This window comes from Lichenostomus cassidix, chromosome 5, assembly GCF_008360975.1.
Source record: "Lichenostomus cassidix isolate B80296 chromosome 5, HeHo_3.0, whole genome shotgun sequence".
NCBI classification, from domain to species: Eukaryota; Metazoa; Chordata; class Aves; order Passeriformes; family Meliphagidae; genus Lichenostomus; species Lichenostomus cassidix.
Window position 1 is genome coordinate 36,612,815 of NC_139486.1, and position 16,634 is coordinate 36,629,448.

Below are 16,634 nucleotides of genomic sequence, written 5' to 3' on the forward strand. Positions count from 1 at the left end.
TTATTGTGTCACAGACTCTAAAGGAAAGACTTTTCTATTCTAGTCTTTCTGAATATTCAGCTTGGGTGCTGTGTGGAATTACAAGCCTGACTTTTCTCTAGTATGGATGAGGAAGACAAGAGTAGAGAGGAGGAATAATGCTTCCTGAGACCCAGGCTAGGACATTGTTCTTGCGATTATGGATCTGTGTCAGCATCCTTACAGTGACAGATGTGCAAAAACTGAACCCATGAGAGGAAAGAAACAAATTGGATCCATTTCCTCTCTAGCAGCTCTTTGATGTCTATTGGAAATACTGTGGTCTGAAAGCTAACAGCATCTCAACCAATCCTCAGAGAACTTTTTTTTTTTTTTTTTTGGAAGTGATTTGTGGATTCTTCTTTCTGGCAGTGTCTAAGATCAGTTCTGTGTGGTGTGCTGAAAGCACACACAAGGAAGTTATTGATAGCTCTCAGGTAGTGGTGGTCCTCATGGGATCAAAGAGATTGTGTGGAACCCAAGAGCAAGAAAGTGAAGCTGCATAGATACATAGTCATATTGTCATCCTGAAACTGGAGAGGTATGTTAAAAGGGTGAGCTCAAGTAAGTTAAAAACAAAGTTAGTGAAATTAAAGTGCAAAGTACAAGCAAAAGGAAATTAAGGCATTACACTGGGTGTGGTATTGAATCTAGTACCTGTTGGTGCTGGGTTTCCTATATGCACTACCTGTTGGTGCTGGGTTTCCTGTACGCACTGGGCATGTCACTGTTTTTGTAGGTGGCCTGGCAGATCTCTTCAGCACTCAGCAGCCTACTGAGGTTTCTGACTTCCTAGGTGACCATGGACACTGAATATGAAAAAGATCATATCAAAAAGCTGCAGGAGCAGCGTATGTCTATGCAAAAGAAAACCTTCACCAACTGGATGAACAACATCTTTTTCAGGAGTAATGTAGGTAGCTCCTTCAATTTGGGGATTTTTTTCTGTATTTTATTTTATTTCACCCACTGTATCATTTTTAATGTTATTTTTAACATATTTTTTTCTGAATGTTGTCACATGCAAGCAAGGAAGGTTTTGACTAACCAGAGTGCTCCAGCTTTTGTCTTTTACCTCACATTTGTCTCCTTTGTCCATGCTACCAGCTTTCTTCTGAAATCAAGGCTAACTTTTGTAGACTGTATAACCCCATCATGTTGTGATGTCCACTGTACATTGGGGATCTTCTCAAAGGAAAATTCTTATTTTCTTTTTTCTGTAGCTAAATTATCTACAGAAGTCAGGGTTTCCCCCGGTTTCAATTCTTAATTACCCAGCCAAAATTTCAGACTTTGTGCTTTGGCTGATCAGTTCAGTTTGAGTCGCTGCTCAAAAGCTCTTGAAAAGTAACCTTAATTTTAGCAATTTCAGACATCCTGCCATGCAAGTACAGCCCAGTTTGTTTTCAGCAGCTCTCAGACTTCAAAAAAACTTTAGAGCTTGTGCACAGTCGATTTATGTGTGTAAAGTATTTCCAACATATTCCAGCCTCCAGACTTACCACAGATAAAATTTCAGGCACAAATGATGTAGCTGTGGCACAGAAGGGAATGACATCACCCAAAACCAATTCCATTTTCTAGAGTCTGTAGTTGATAGTAATGAACATGGGCCTTGGGGACAGCAAGCAGGACCAGGCTGTTGGGTCCATTGTAGCCCATCACCGTGATGTGGTTTTTCAGTACTGCTTGTGTTTCTTCAGTGTAATGTTTTAAGTTTGTAATTGGTACAAAGGCAGCTGCAGAGCACAACAAACTTTAAAATTTATTTTTCTCAGCAGCAGAGAACAAATGCAAAACATATTCTCATTTTGCCACCTGCAGAAAGTTCGGTTTTTATGGGGTGAACAATTAGTTCTGTTTAGCTATATACAAATACTCCCTCATTTTAAAAATGCCTTCAAGTTCAAAGATTAAAATGTCAGCCTTAAATTCCTGCACTGTACTTGTTCATGTATCACAAAAGCCTGGGGAGCAAAGCCTGTGAGAGCTTTGCAAACCATATAGGGTAGAGACAGCACAGAGCTGGACAGCTTATCTAGGGCTTCCTGGCAGGGTAGTCCCAGCTTCCCAATGCACTCTGCAAGGTGATTAGATCATGCTACAGGACACTGCAGTGTTCTCAATTAGACTGTTGACTGCTTCAAGTCTAGCAGTAAGGATGCTATTGGATTGGATTTGTTAAGCTATCTGTGACTGGTATCTTTATGAGAAGAATGAGGCAACAAAGCTATTAAAATAACTGCTGGGTGAGACACAAAGCAGATATGGGAAGTCTGTCTTTTTACAAATTCAAACTGAACTATTTTCATTTATAGAAGTGTCACAGAATATAACACCCTTAACCTTTTTTTATTGTAGTACCTCACAGACAGAATTTTACGTTTATTTAATATGCAAATAGAAATTAAGTTGGCCACTAAACATGCATGTTTCTTATGGAAATAATCAGGAGAGAAAGTTGTAAATCCTTGTTTCAGACACCATACAGACTTAAAGACTCTCTGAGTTGCTTTTACACTTTCAGTGTATTGTTTTCTTTGTCTGGAGAAAAGATCTCTTAAACAAATTAATAATTGGTCAGGAATTAGAAAGTGCATGCCTGTTGTCTGTCCTTTTCCCCCCAGCACGTAAATATTCCCTGAATTAAAAAAGATACTAGCTGAACTCTTCCTTCTCTTCCTTCTCTTCCTTCTCTTCCTTCTCTTCCTTCTCTTCCTTCTCTTCCTTCTCTTCCTTCTCTTCCTTCTCTTCCTTCTCTTCCTTCTCTTCCTTCTCTTCCTTCTCTTCCTTCTCTTCCTTCTCTTCCTTCTCTTCCTCCTGCTCTTCCCTCTTTCTTTCCTGAAACAAAAGAAGTATTTACTGTCATTTCAGAATGACAGTAAATTATTTTTTGGTGTGTGGTATGGTTTTAATGTAATTTCTAGATGGCAAGTGGCCTAAGGCCAAAAGGAAACACCCAAGGCAAGTTCTTGTTAGGTCAGAGTACACACTGTGTCACCTAAGCACTGGGTGACCTCATTGCTGGCAGCAATAAACCACACATTTTTGTAAATGAGCTTAAACTTTCACTTAGTATGAGACTGGCTAAAAATATGGAGGCTTTGGGTGGTAGTGCAGGTCTAAGCAGGACGTGACAAACTCTGTTGAGACTATGGAGTAAAAGATGAGTCATTGAATGGGACTATCAGCTCCATTTTTACTGAAATGCATTGCTCAGAATAAAATTATTCTGACAAAAGAAAAGATTTATTTAAAATTAAATTTAAAAAGTTGGATTCCAAATTCCAATTCCAAAAGATTTGATTTTGAAAATGCTTAATTCTTTTTATTTTTCAGAATCTTCTGTTTATTTATTTTTTTACTCCATTGTGGATTTGTGTTTTGGTTTGGTTGTTGGGCTTTTCTAACTTCAGACTGTTATCATAAATATTGTCAGTCCTCCTGCAAATCCATTTCTTCTGAATTAAGACTCACAGCTATTTGTGTATATGCATTGTCATAGAGAAGACTCAGTGAAACATCAAGAAGGTGTTGTTTATTTAGTTTTAGAAGCAGAGGGTTCTCTGTGCCAAGTATTAAGCTGGAGTCTGTATTGTCTGGCTTTACAGGCGAACATTGAGATAGAAGATATTTACACAGACTTGAAGGATGGCATCTCTCTCATGAAACTCCTGGAGCTGCTCTCTGGAGAAGCTTTGCCCAAACCAAGCCGGGGAAAGATGAGAGTGCATTTTCTAGAGAACAACAGCAAAGCCATCACATTTCTAAAATCCAAGGTAAATTAATACTGATATTAGAGATCGCAACAGTTCCTGTATGTAACTAATTACTTATAGTGTCATGTTCATTAGTTTCCCCCTCTAGTACACAGTAATAAATGCTCTGAAGATAAGACAGTGGTTTTCCTAAAAGAAAAATAATCAATATTTCTTTGTTATTTGAGTAACATGTTTTACAAACAGCTAGTGTTTCTCTCTTTTATAGGAAAGGAGCACTGAAATGTGCTTCTTTCCTCTCCCTAACCACCAGTTTTCAAAATTATATATATAGGAACTCTAAATCTTTTAAGCCTGTATCCCTTTGCTAGGCTTTTGCTGAAACTCATAATAAGCAGATATAGGAGCTAGCAGGTCTACGGACCAATGAAAAGATGTAAACATTAAACCTCTCTGCTTAAGCAAACAGCCTGAACACCCTCTCCAGTAAGAGTTTGTTACACTGAGAGCTGCACAGCTAATAAATACCTGGTTTATTAGCAGGTACAAGTAAAAGTGATTGGTCCTGAGAATATTGTAGATGGTGACAAAACCTTAATCCTGGGCCTTATCTGGATCATCATACTTCGATTTCAGATTTCATCTATCAAACTTGATAAGGTAAAACTGTATCTTTTTCTTTTTGCCTGTGCAACTGAATCCACTCTTTTATCTCAAAGAGACAAAACAGTAACTTGGAGATAGAAAGAACATTCATGTCCTTCACTCCCTTCTACAAATTTTTAATGGCCCTTTGACTTCATGTTGAATTTCTCTGTCAACAGTTGTCTCTAGATTTGAGTCCCATGATGCTTCTTTGCTCTTTGTCTGAAGCATATGCTTTATAAAACTGTTTAGCATGTATCCTAAGAACATGAAAAATAAGATTCTATGTAGATATTATGAAATCAAAGTCAACATTTTCTAACATTAGACCTGAATACACATATTTTGTTTCTGAGTTATATTTCACAGTTAAAGAAGCAAATAAATGGAGCTTTCCTTTTTGCCTGATTTCCACAAACCATACAGAAGAGGAACATTAAAAAAAATTTTACACCCACATTTTACCTTATAATTTCTGAGTTCATTCAATTTTTTTTTTAATAGAAAACTTCTATTAAAATGTTAAGTCTTTCTACCTTTATGACTGATACAGTCTGCAAGTCATGACTTTGAGGGGATCTGTGAATTGAACAAAAGTAATACAAAGGGATCTTTGGGAACATAAGCATAAATTTAGTGATGCTACTTCCATATATTGTTGACACTGATTTTTCTTTTACCTGCTCTCTTCACAGGAAGAATTTGGAGGCAGAGCTGATGTTCTGTTTGCCAATGAAGCCTTACTGCTCTGGTGTCAGCATAAAACTGCCAGCTATTCCAATGTGAGTGTGAAGGACTTCTCCAAAAGTTGGAGTGATGGGCTGGCCTTCAATGCACTCATACATGCTCACAGGTAAGATCTGATGGAGCAGTTCAGACAGAGTTGCTCATTGCTATTTCTTGCTCTGACAGGAACTGTTCCAAGGTCTGAATTACAAGTTTCTGTCAAGAAACTGTCAGATTCTCTCTGCCCTTTCTCACTGAAAGCTCTTCTTTCTTAAATGGTTATTCTCTCTCCCCTTCTTGGAAGGAAGGACCAAAAGCTCCTGCTTGGTAGCTCCTTTAGCTGGGTATAACAGTAAATTTCCAGGGGAAAATCACACATTTGAACAATGCTGCCCATTTGGTCTTAGCTCCTCAGTTGTGTTCCCATTGCTCTTTTTCTAAAATTATTCTTTTAGGCACTGGTTTTATTTTATTAACTTTGAGAAGTTGCTTACTGTGCTACAATTGAACCAGAAGATATACATGTTCACAGTCTCTTTCTTTCTCCCTTCTCTGTCCCTTTGAAAAAGTGTGAAGAAAACAGCCCAAAGCAGGAGAGGGAAACCACCTATGGTAACCTTGAACATTTCTTTGTCCTCAACAGTTGTGCTACATCTTATACAGGGTAATATAGCGGAATTTTATAACTTTCCCAGCTGGGAGTCACCTCCCTTTTCACAAGTCTCTTTCTAGGGGGCTTTGGCTTTCACCCATTAGTGAAGAGGAAAAATAAGAGAAGGGCAGAGATTTGCTGTGAGTAGTAATTCAGTTTCATAAAGGACAATTTTCTTCCTGCTATGTAGGCAAGGGGCAATGCTCTTGAATGAAGTTCAGGGTCAAAGTAATTTCAGCGTTAATGTCACCTTCCTTAGTCTCATAAACAGTTTATGGCTTATAATCTGAAAGATCTTACGACAAACACAAATCTTTCTTCAACTCCATGCCCTGTTTTTCTCCTTGCCCAGGCCTGATCTTATCCACTATAGCTCACTGCGGCAGGACCAGCCCATTAAAAACCTGAACAATGCCTTTGATGTTGCTGAGAAAGAGTTTGGAATCAGCAAACTGCTTGATGCTGAGGATGTGGCAGTGCCCTATCCAGATGAGAGATCCATCATGACTTATGTGTCACTCTATTACCACTACTTCTCCAGACTGAAACAAGGCCAGACAATACAAAAGAGACTTAACAAAGTAAGTATGTTACTATATTTGGAAGTTAGAAGTTAAAAATGTAAAGTTAAATTTAATTTGGAAGTGGTAGGGGTTTTGTGCAAGCTCCACTTCAGGATCATTTGAACTGAGTCAAAAGGCACAGCCATTTGAAATACCTTGTACCTTGAGGCTTCTGCCTGGAGCCTGTACACTCTCTGATCTCCAAGAGGGTTGCAATTCTCTCACTGAAAATCAATCCCTTTTTGACATCACAGCTTCTGTCTTAGAACTGATATGGCTCCAAGGCAGCTTGAGGCATACAGGTCTCAAAAACACTGGGAGAAAATCATTGACTAGGCAAAAACAGACCTAGTCAACAATTTTCTCATTTAATAGGAAAGATATTCCCTTATTCCATGGAACTACTTTGGATTTTAATTTCCTGTGAAAATCCTCATCCTTTCTTTCTAACTCCTTAGGTAGAAAATGGAAAAGAAAAAAAAAACAAAACCAAAACAACTCAGTATTACCACCACCACCACCAACAACAAAGAACACTGAGAAAATGATAGTTAAATTGGCTAAATTAAAAAAAAAATTAAATTTAGCTAAGCTAAATTATTTTTCTGTTTCCACACTCACTTCAGCTCACATAAAATCATGAGCTATGTTAAAAACTGCTTGTGTCCCACTAATGGAAAACTTCAGAAATGTTGTAGTCATTCCACTGAAGATCACTTCTCTTTAGAGAATTTCTCTTTTACCTCCAGAGAAATCTATTCTTGTTTTCATAAAAATGCAGAAGAAATAGCCTGCAGAAAATCTACCTATCCAGGATGGGTCCTACATGAACATCTGGACTCAGAGATGTGCCTGTGCAGTTGAGTGGGGGAATAAACTGCTTAATGGGAGGCACAAAATCCAGACTGAGGCTTCCCTGATGGTGACAAGGTGAAAAGGTTTTGCAAAGCAGGGTTTGGTCAGCTGAAAATGTGGTCTGGGGAAATAATTAGATGATCCTTTAACATGGCTCCCCATAGTGTTAGTGTTGTTAGACAGGAGTGTTAGACAGGAGTGCCTGGAGGTTGCTCTTTGTCAGGAGAATCAATGTTAGGTACTCCTGAAAGGAGCAGGGAGCTGAACTCAATGGTCCTTATGGGCTCCTTCCAACTCAAGATGCTCTAGGATTCTATGTGTTAGACCAGCATGCTCTCTCAAAAGATGCATTACATTAGAGCAGGACTTGGAATTCAGTCAAAGTTTGGGCATCAATGAGAAGAGTGGGCAGAAGGATTTCACAGCTCTACACACAGGTCACTGGATTTTGTCCAGGAGACATTATTTATCTTTTGACAAATGTGAAATAGTCATTGAGTCACCAGGCATGTATTAGAGGAACTATAAGGAGCAAGTAGGTCCTAACTTTTTTATTGTATGAAGAAACAGCTTTCGTACTATGTCCTTTTCCAATCCTCATTTTGCTCCACTGTTTTTTCCACTTTTTCGTAGTTATATTTATTCTTTCTTTTCTCTCTCTCTACTCACCTGCTTCTTTTTCTCCCTTCAACTCCTTCCCTAATTTTAGCCTGTCTCTAATATTGCATTCTTGTCTTCCTGCATTTCTCTCACACACAAACATTCAGAAGGAGAAGGAAACAGATGTTAATCTCTTCATGTCCTTAGTCCCCTCAAATAGGCAGCTCTGAGTTTACTAATAGGATTGGGAGAGCAGCCTGACTGTGTCAAGGAAGCCTTTGAGTTCAGACTAAGTGTGTGGCCAGGTTGGCAGAGAGCAACAGCTCGGGGAGGCAAATCTTTCCCTCTCCCATCTGAGGTGACCATGCATTTGCTAGGATCTTTCAGCAAGAGCTGGGTACGATGGCAGAAAATACAGAAGGGAGCCCTGATGTCATGGGCTGCTTTTCCTGCACTAAAGGTTGGTGCTATTTTACTCCTCTTACAAGACTGCAGCACTTGGTCATTGCCAAGTGCACTTTCTGGTAGGCAATAGCAGATTACCACTTAGAAGGATTGGGTCTTTTCTCAGTGCCATCTCCCTCACTAATCTGCCTGGCTGGGGCAGGCAAACTCAGCAGAATGATAGGGCAGACAACATTGTTCAGCACTAAACCTGACATTTGCAGGAGTAAACTTTTTCATCACTCTAACTTTACTAAGTTAGGGTGAAGAAAAAATAATATGAAGTAAAAAGACAAAGATGGGAAAAAAAATGGAAAGAAAGGATTATTTCATTCTAACACCCTTAATTTCATTATGGATTTCATTCTAGGTATTTGTTCCAGTATTTACCTGAACTTGAAATAAAGGCAGATCAGGCCACAAATGAAACAGATAAATGTCCTGGACTTGAAAAGTTAGCGTTGAATCGGAGTTAACATCCTTACCAAAGCTCTGTTTGGCCACGAAACATTTTGTAATAGTTCTTATAAAGAGAAGAAGTTCTTATTCCAGCAGAAGAGATTGAGAAGGGGCTGTTTGATCACAATCTGCTCTGTGCGTGTGAGAGAACCAGGATCTTGTCAGATGGTCTCCTGAGATCCTAAGTGGTGAAGCTAAGAGGGTGTAATTGCATATTAGGATAGAATTGTTTGGAGTTGAGGAATGAGACTGGGAAAAAAATCTGGGTTTTTTTCAATTGTGAAACAAAAAATGTGAACCTTCAGTTTGGGATTTTGCTTTCTAGTCATCCCAGACAGGAATTGCTGACAGCCTCCATATACATGCTCTTTATTCCAAAATTAATGTTTTCTTAAATAAAAACCAAAATAAGACATTAAATATTATTTATTTTTCTGTGTTTATGGAAGGCTAGGATTTCACCTGGCCTTGGATGTGACAGCTATCACCATTTCAGTATAGAACTGTGATGACTGCTGAAGAAGCTGCATTCTGTTCACCCAGCGTGCTTCATTTTGATTCTTATGTGACTTTATTTAACTTTATATTCCCATCACAGATAGTGTTCTTCCTGAAGGAGATAGATGACTTGAAGCTTCAGTATGAGCAGATGGTCTCTGACCTCCTGAAATGGATCAAGCAGAAGGTGATGGAACTGGATGATCATCATTTCCCCAACTCTCTTCAGGAAATGTGGCTGCTCATGGCCAACTTCAAAACCTTCCGCACTGTGGAGAAACCCCCCAAGTACCAAGAGAAGGGCGTGATTGAAGCTCATCTCTTCAACATCAGGACCAAACAGAGGGCCAACAACCAACGGCCGTACTTGCCCCCAGAGGGGAAGATGCTGCAGGATGTGGAAAAGCATTGGATCATCCTGGAGAAGTCAGAGCACAGCCGGGGAAAAGCACTGCAGAAGGAGATGCTGAGGCTAGAAAGGCTGGAGCAGCTAGCCCAGAGGTTCCTGAAGAAGGCAGCCCTGCGTGAGTCCTACTTGGAAGACATGAGGAAAGTGATTGGGAAGCAGGACTTCTGGCCAGAGAGTGTGGACAGGATGGAGGCTGCCAGTAAGAAGCTGGAAGCCATTGTGGCAGATGTACTGCCCAGGAGGGAACGCTTCACAGCTTTGGACGAAATGGCCACCGTCATCAGCCAGGAGAACTACCATGGCAAAGATCAGATCTTGCACAAGTGAGTGATGGTTGTGAGATCCTGTAGTGCCAGAGGTCAGAATTAGTTGAAATTCTGCAGTGTGGTGGAAGAAAATTAATTGTAACTGTGAATCTTATCTCAGTCCTCGTGAGTAGAACTGTCAGGAATTTCTTCTACAGTTTCAGCAGATAAGGCAAAATTTCGTCTTCTTCAAAATTTTAATTTTTTTCCTTCAGTGATCAAATCTTCAGACTGATTTAGGGTGAAAAATAATTTTAATATGTTTTTGTTTTACATGAAAACTTACCTAAAAATTTCTATCAAAAATTCTATCTAACATCAAAAAATGCTTAGAGGTACCTTTTTTCCCCCCCTAACCAACACATTTTGATTTCAGTCTTCAGTGTTGGGAGATATGGATTGGTTAAAGCATAGTATTCTCAGATTTACTCCAGACTGGAGAAAATACTGATGAAATATAAATTCTCTGATTATCTCAGGTTATTGTATAACCTGATTAGTAATTTCCTAAGAATGCCATACAGATAACTTCTCTTGTGGTATTTTAGTGCTTTTCTAAAATCAGAACCCTCTGTGAAAATGCAAAAAGACAGTTATAAAAGGGTAAATCAAACTATGAGATCAGATTGCGACTTATGGCATGATTTAGATTAATATTTTCTTTTAAGCAGCCATTTAAAGACCACTTCTCTGTTTCCAAGCCTTTTTTCTGTATCAAGCAAAAGCACTGTAGCAAACAAAACCATGTTTTCTGAACATCCAAAAAAAAAGTCTAAATTTCAAAACATCAATAATAGTTGATGTGCTACTCAAAATTCCTATAACAACATTGCTTTGACCTGTTTTGTGGTCTTGGCTTGTCCTCTTACACTAGTGTCAAGACTCCTGTGTGTTCATTTAGCTCCTCTAAATCTTCAAGCACTGAGAATCCTCCAGTGCTGCCCAAAGTCTTTGGTCCAAACTGGTAATTTCTTTCACTTCTTTTGTAGGCAAAAGAGCATTTCAAAGCAATGGCAGGATCTCCTGGATCAGCTGCAGAGACGAGAACAATCCCTGGGAACAATGCAGGAAATTCTGGGCCTCCTGAGGGACATTGATGCCATTACAGAGGAGCTGAAAGAGCTGCAGGTACTGAACCCTCTCCACCAGCACTCAACTTGCAGTGCTGCCAGCGTTTCCCCATGTTCTAGGAACCAGCTGGTGCCAACAGGAGATAAGTCTATCAGCTATAGAAAAAAATTCACAATTTGTACCTAGATGCCTAACTGAGCATTTCAGTTCAGTATCGCAGGTAATTACACAAGAAAAAACAGGTTTTGCTATAGGGGTTTTCCTTAATCACAAAGCCAGGTATCCTATTACATGGAATGCACTATATATTCAAGTTATATAGTAGAATAAAGATGGGAAGTAATGTCTTCTATATTTACAAGTGCAAAAGCAAAAGTGGGATCAATACACCTCCTGTTTCCATTCCAAATAATTCTTCTGAATCAGCTTCTAGAAGTACGTCCAGTAATTATACAGATGGGAATCAGCTCAGCCTTTCAGGTAGATAATCTTGTGAGAAAGGAAAGTTTCACAATAAATGCATTGTGATTGATTTTAATAAGAATTTCCAACAATCTCACCAGAGTGACAGAGCTCAAAGTCTTCTCTTTAGCATTAGAAATAACTGGGTTCATACAGATTTTGTAATGGAAGGAAGTATATATACATTCTTTGCCCTGAAGGCAGAAAAATTCTTATGACTACAGGTTGCCTTGTCCCCAAGCCGAAAGAGTCAGCATTGCTATATTAAGTTCTGAATTTCAAATTAAAGATAAGAGCTATCTCTAAGTCATAAATATTTCTGTCCTAGCGTTACTAGACAGAGAACATCTAATGGTAGAAATGTTGTTGGAACAATAGCCTGAGAATGTGGGAAAAGATTGATAAGGAAAGATAGTACTCTAGGATTAATAATTGTATCCATTTATCCATTAGAAAGAAGACAGACTGATAAGTTCTTCTCATCAGCCACCAATTAAATACTATGAAGTACTTATTTTCGTTATTTAGATGGACAAGTAAGCTCCTCAAATAAAACAAAATTGCAGTTAGAACACAGCATAAAATAGGATATTGCAGAATTCTTTGAATACAGACTGTGAATCAATCTGCCTACAGATGGGTCTATAGCAAAGTGACTGCAAATTCTGAGGGCTTAATCAGAAGAAATATCTTATTTATTGCTTATTTCATGAGCCCGTTACTTGCACTGCAGGACATAGAAACTCTGGATTGTTGCCATTAGCTTGTGGAATTGAAAGAAAAGTATAATTTCTCTAAATAGGCAGCTTTTTAGCTTTACCTAGCTGACACTCTTGCACATTTGGAAGCTATGAGAGACAACAGGAACTTTTCAAATTATTTGGTTTTATTGAGACCCTGGATGCACTCTCTGACAACACCCTTCTTTATTTCTCATTTTCTTTGTAGGTGCTAGTGAATTCCCAGGACTGTGGGAAGCAGCTCCTGGAAGTAGTAGATTTGCTGCAGAATCACAACTTGGTTGACTCGCAGATCTCTTCGTATGATGGCAGACTGACACACATCACCCAGAGGACAGCAGAAATCAGCAAGGACAGCACAGTTAAAACAGAACTGCTTTATGCAAAAGTTCAGATGCTTCATCAGCTATATCAGAACCTCACAGCTCAGAGCAAGTCACGGTAGGGCTGTGCTTGTGGCTCTATTCTTGTTGATTAGGATGCCCAGTCCTAATTCTTTAGTCAGAAGGCACAGCTTCCCAGCATTTGAAATCTTTTCATTTCTCCATTTATAAAGACATAACAAAAGCAGCTCAAGTGTCTTGATTGCAAATGCCTGGAAGGATCACTCACTTTCATAGATGAAGAATAGCTTTAGTCTTAGCATTTATTATAACTTGCTTTGTGAGAAGTCTGAATAGAAAATAGTTATCTCCTCATCTCCTGGAGAAAGAAGGAAGCATAATTTTGTTTCTTTTGTCTTATTCTGTGAATAGATTAATATGTGACAAAGAGGAACTAAAGGCATTCAGATTCTAGATTTTTAAATTTTTCTTTGATTATTCTACCATTGTTTCTGTGGAATCTTAATTCTGACTGTCACACGCTGTTTGTTTCCTTGGTTCAGTAAATCTCAGCTAGAAGAGGCTTTGAAGCTTTTTGAATTCTTCCGTGACTGCAAAGAGGAAGAATCATGGATCTCTGAGAAATGGAAGCTGGCAAGAATGACAACATTAGGGAAAGATGTCAGCCAGATCACAGCCTCTATTCAGAAGAACAAGGTATCTTACTTTGCTGCTGGTGCCTTGTCTTTGTATTAAAGCAAGATTTTAGAACATCAATGTCCTTTAGTTCAGTCAGTGCAGCACTTCTAAGAAAGCTGTCAAACTAATCCTTATCTCAAGTGTCATGACCAGAGTTTGGAATTTTTGAAAAGTGTTTAGGGTAGGGAGAGGGCAAGGAAAGGGTAGAGAAGGAATGTGCTTCATACTGGACTAAAAGTGGGACTTCTTATGAAGATACTGGGCTCCATATCAGCTAATTTTGATGGGCAAAAAAAAAAAGGGTTGCTAGTTTCTGGTTTTTTCACCTTCTTTTCCTGGCCGAGAGAAATGAGGGTAAAGAGGAGATGGTGAAAAGATAAGACATGGGGGTCTTGGAAATGCATGCATGACAGTAGCAGAGTGTAGGATACCCTCTTTTCTCTTGACTGGTGTGCAATGAGCTGTTCTGACATGGATCCTGTCCTTGTGCTAGGCTCTTGAAGCCGAGTGCAATTCCCACAGGGCCATATGTGCAGATGTGATGAGGAGAGGCTGGGAGCTCAGCCAGAAAAACCCTGAGTGCCAGGATGACATCCTGAGGCAGACAGACAACCTCCAGAAGCTGTGGCAGCAGCTCCAGGATGAGGTGGCTGATCGCAAGAGGCGCCTGCAGGCAGCAGCTCTCATCAAACAGGTAAGAGGGTTCTGCTGGGGTGTGTGATATGTGGGATATGGATGTGGCTCAGTTCTGCCCCAGGTCCCCACATGGAGGGCGACAGTGGCAGGAAAGGCGTCAGCTGTTGGTCTTCAGAAAGATCTCTGGCAGCAAAGTCTCAATCCCCCTGCAAGCCAGCCAGGCAGGAGATTTGTGCAATTGGGAGTTGCTCTGAAGGTAAAAATGCTAATGCAAATAGCTCACATGATAGTGCTAATGCAGTCTTCTAAGAAGGTGGGATCAGGTAGCTGTGTGACATATTTCTAAAATGAAAAAAATTCAAAAGGTGAACAACAAATGAAACATGTTGTAAGACTTAGATTGACCATGGACCTCACAAATCCTGCAAAGTGTTTGACACTTCCATTCTGACCAATGACTTTATTCCCACAAACATTCACACATCTGCAAATAAGGAATTTGTATAAAAGCAGCATTCTTAAAGCATATCACATTATCTTAGGTATTCTTATTTTCCCCTTCTTAAATTTTTTGCTCAGTCCGTTGTTCCCATGAAATGCTTGAACAAAACTGAACAGCTTTGTTCTTGAGAAAGTCTAAATTCTTTCTTCTCTCTATTAAGTTTAACACCATTATGGTGGTTTAGTTCTTTTTTTATCTCTCATTAACACGGATTTTCTTTTTTTTCTGTTGTACCTTTATTCTATGTCTCAAAACCTTTTTTCTACGGTTTTCTATGACCGTAGGCAGGCAGACTGCAAATTATAAAAAAAAGTAAATGTCTGTTGTAGGCCAAGTTAATTGTTGTTCCTTAAATGTTTAGAAAATACCTGTTGGAGTTACACAGTGCCTGCCTACCAACATCCTACATTGCGTGTTCCTTTCACTGCTGCTGTTATGCACCAGGAAGTTTTAGCTAGTTAGGAGTTTTTAAAGAGCTATATAGGCAATCCTTGAATCTCTTTACTCACTGTGATTCTGTGAATTATCTGTGTTGTGAGCGTGAAATACATCACAGGTTTAGAGCTACCTTATTCACAGCTTTCACAAGACCTGGAAGTAACCTTACAGCTACAGACCTAATGGCATTTCTCCTTATTCATAATTTTACAAAGAGGAAAAAGCAGGATATGATACTTTCAGGATGAATCCCAGTGGGTTTTTTCCTGTGTTCCTTCAGTACTTTGCTGACATCGACGAAGCAAATTCATGGTTGAGAGAAAAGCAGCCCCTTCTCACCAGCAAGGACTATGGGAAAGATGAATCAAGTGCTGAAGCACTGTTGCATCGTCACTTGCGCCTGGAGGAGGAGATTGCAGCCTATTCCTCCGAGATGAGGCGCCTCAGAGAGCAGGCTGACACCGCAGCACAGCAAGCTCCAGCTGCAGTAAGTACATGACGGATTGTGTCACGTTTTGTTGAAGAATGTAAAATTAAATTGTTCTTCAATTATTTACTTTTTACTTATTTTGCCAAAATGGAATATTCCAAATTAAGTTTTTGATTAGAATTGGGGCAAATTTTTAGGTGAAAAAGAAGTTCCCTGTTTGCTCATCAAACACATTGTTAGTATTTTTTTAAGTGCTCGAAATATTCTCACCTATATTAGTTGCCTCTACTGGTCCTCACAAATACCTTCTCACTCTTTATTCTCCTAAAATTATTAGTTTCAATAATATTTAAAAAGGAGACATTTAATCCAAACATCTCTACAAATTCTTTTTGTATCCTAATGTAATGATGAACCACCCCACAACTCCAGGAGCAACCCATACCATCCCCTATTTTTAAGGCATATGGGATGAAGTCAACCTCTGCAGATGCTCCTCTCTTTCACTGTCCAGAAGGGGAACTTCTGGCTTGAGATCAGCTCATTTAATAACAGAATTCAGGGGAAATGAATGAATGAATGAATGAATGAATGACACATTTCATATCTTGCTTCTTTCTGACATCTTTATTAACTCATTAATTTTTATTAGAACACAAATGTTATTACTTTGCCATTATATGTGAAAAAGCATGTGGCAAGATGGTGTTGATGCACAAATAGAAGTATTGATTCACTAGGGCACTCACAGGTTTTGAAACTGCAAGTGTTCAGGTACGAAAACATCACCACAAAGAGAACCATAAGCATAGTCAATTGCCTTGCTTTGTTGGCATTTCTGAAAATAGGAAAGCCCCAACAATCAAACAACTTTGATTTGAGCAGAAAATGGGATTTTTTACTGAGTCAATATATTTTAAAATGAGTTAAATCAAACTTCTTCTTTAAACAAAACCAAAATGTTTTTCAGGTATTTGATTCATTTTTTCAGAATAAAACAGTGGAAATCGTTTCCAAAAAATACTAGAAATTTTTGCTTTAAGGGGTCAGAATGCTGTGGTTTGAACTAGCAAGCCCAAATTTTCCTTCCACATGAAATTTTTATCCAAATCAGAAATTTTCATCCATTGATTCTGTCAATTTTTTTTTTTTTTTTTTTAACAGATGACAAAGAGGGATTCCCTAAGTGACTTAAATCAAAAGACAGCTAAGCTAACGTTCAGTAGAACCCGGACAACATCTGAAACTGCATCCACTGGAAATTCAAATCCAGATGATCATTTTCTTCCAGAGAATATCTGGAAGACCCAAGAAGAAATAGATTCACTTTATGAACATCTACAGGGCATGGCTGAGGTATAACATCCCTTTCTGCTTTGCAGTTCATGAAAAAGTCAAGTCCAAAGCAATGTAAATTGAAATTTAGCACTGTGCTGGCTT

General features: G+C 38.9%; 1 protein-coding gene across 1 annotated transcript in view; it reads left to right on the top strand.

Moving 5' to 3' along the window:
• Window positions 1-16,634, top strand: part of SPTBN5 (spectrin beta, non-erythrocytic 5) — an 88,607-nt gene that overhangs the window by 1,042 nt on the left and 70,931 nt on the right. Inside the window, exons 3-14 of the mRNA XM_085062343.1 lie at window positions 758-931; window positions 3,630-3,797; window positions 4,278-4,397; window positions 5,078-5,235; window positions 6,113-6,341; window positions 9,280-9,911; window positions 10,883-11,021; window positions 12,375-12,607; window positions 13,053-13,206; window positions 13,682-13,882; window positions 15,045-15,251; window positions 16,359-16,550. Of these exons, the coding sequence (XP_084918469.1) occupies window positions 821-931; window positions 3,630-3,797; window positions 4,278-4,397; window positions 5,078-5,235; window positions 6,113-6,341; window positions 9,280-9,911; window positions 10,883-11,021; window positions 12,375-12,607; window positions 13,053-13,206; window positions 13,682-13,882; window positions 15,045-15,251; window positions 16,359-16,550 (2,544 nt within the window). The 5' untranslated portion in view covers window positions 758-820. The remainder of the gene's footprint in view (window positions 1-757; window positions 932-3,629; window positions 3,798-4,277; window positions 4,398-5,077; window positions 5,236-6,112; window positions 6,342-9,279; window positions 9,912-10,882; window positions 11,022-12,374; window positions 12,608-13,052; window positions 13,207-13,681; window positions 13,883-15,044; window positions 15,252-16,358; window positions 16,551-16,634) is intronic.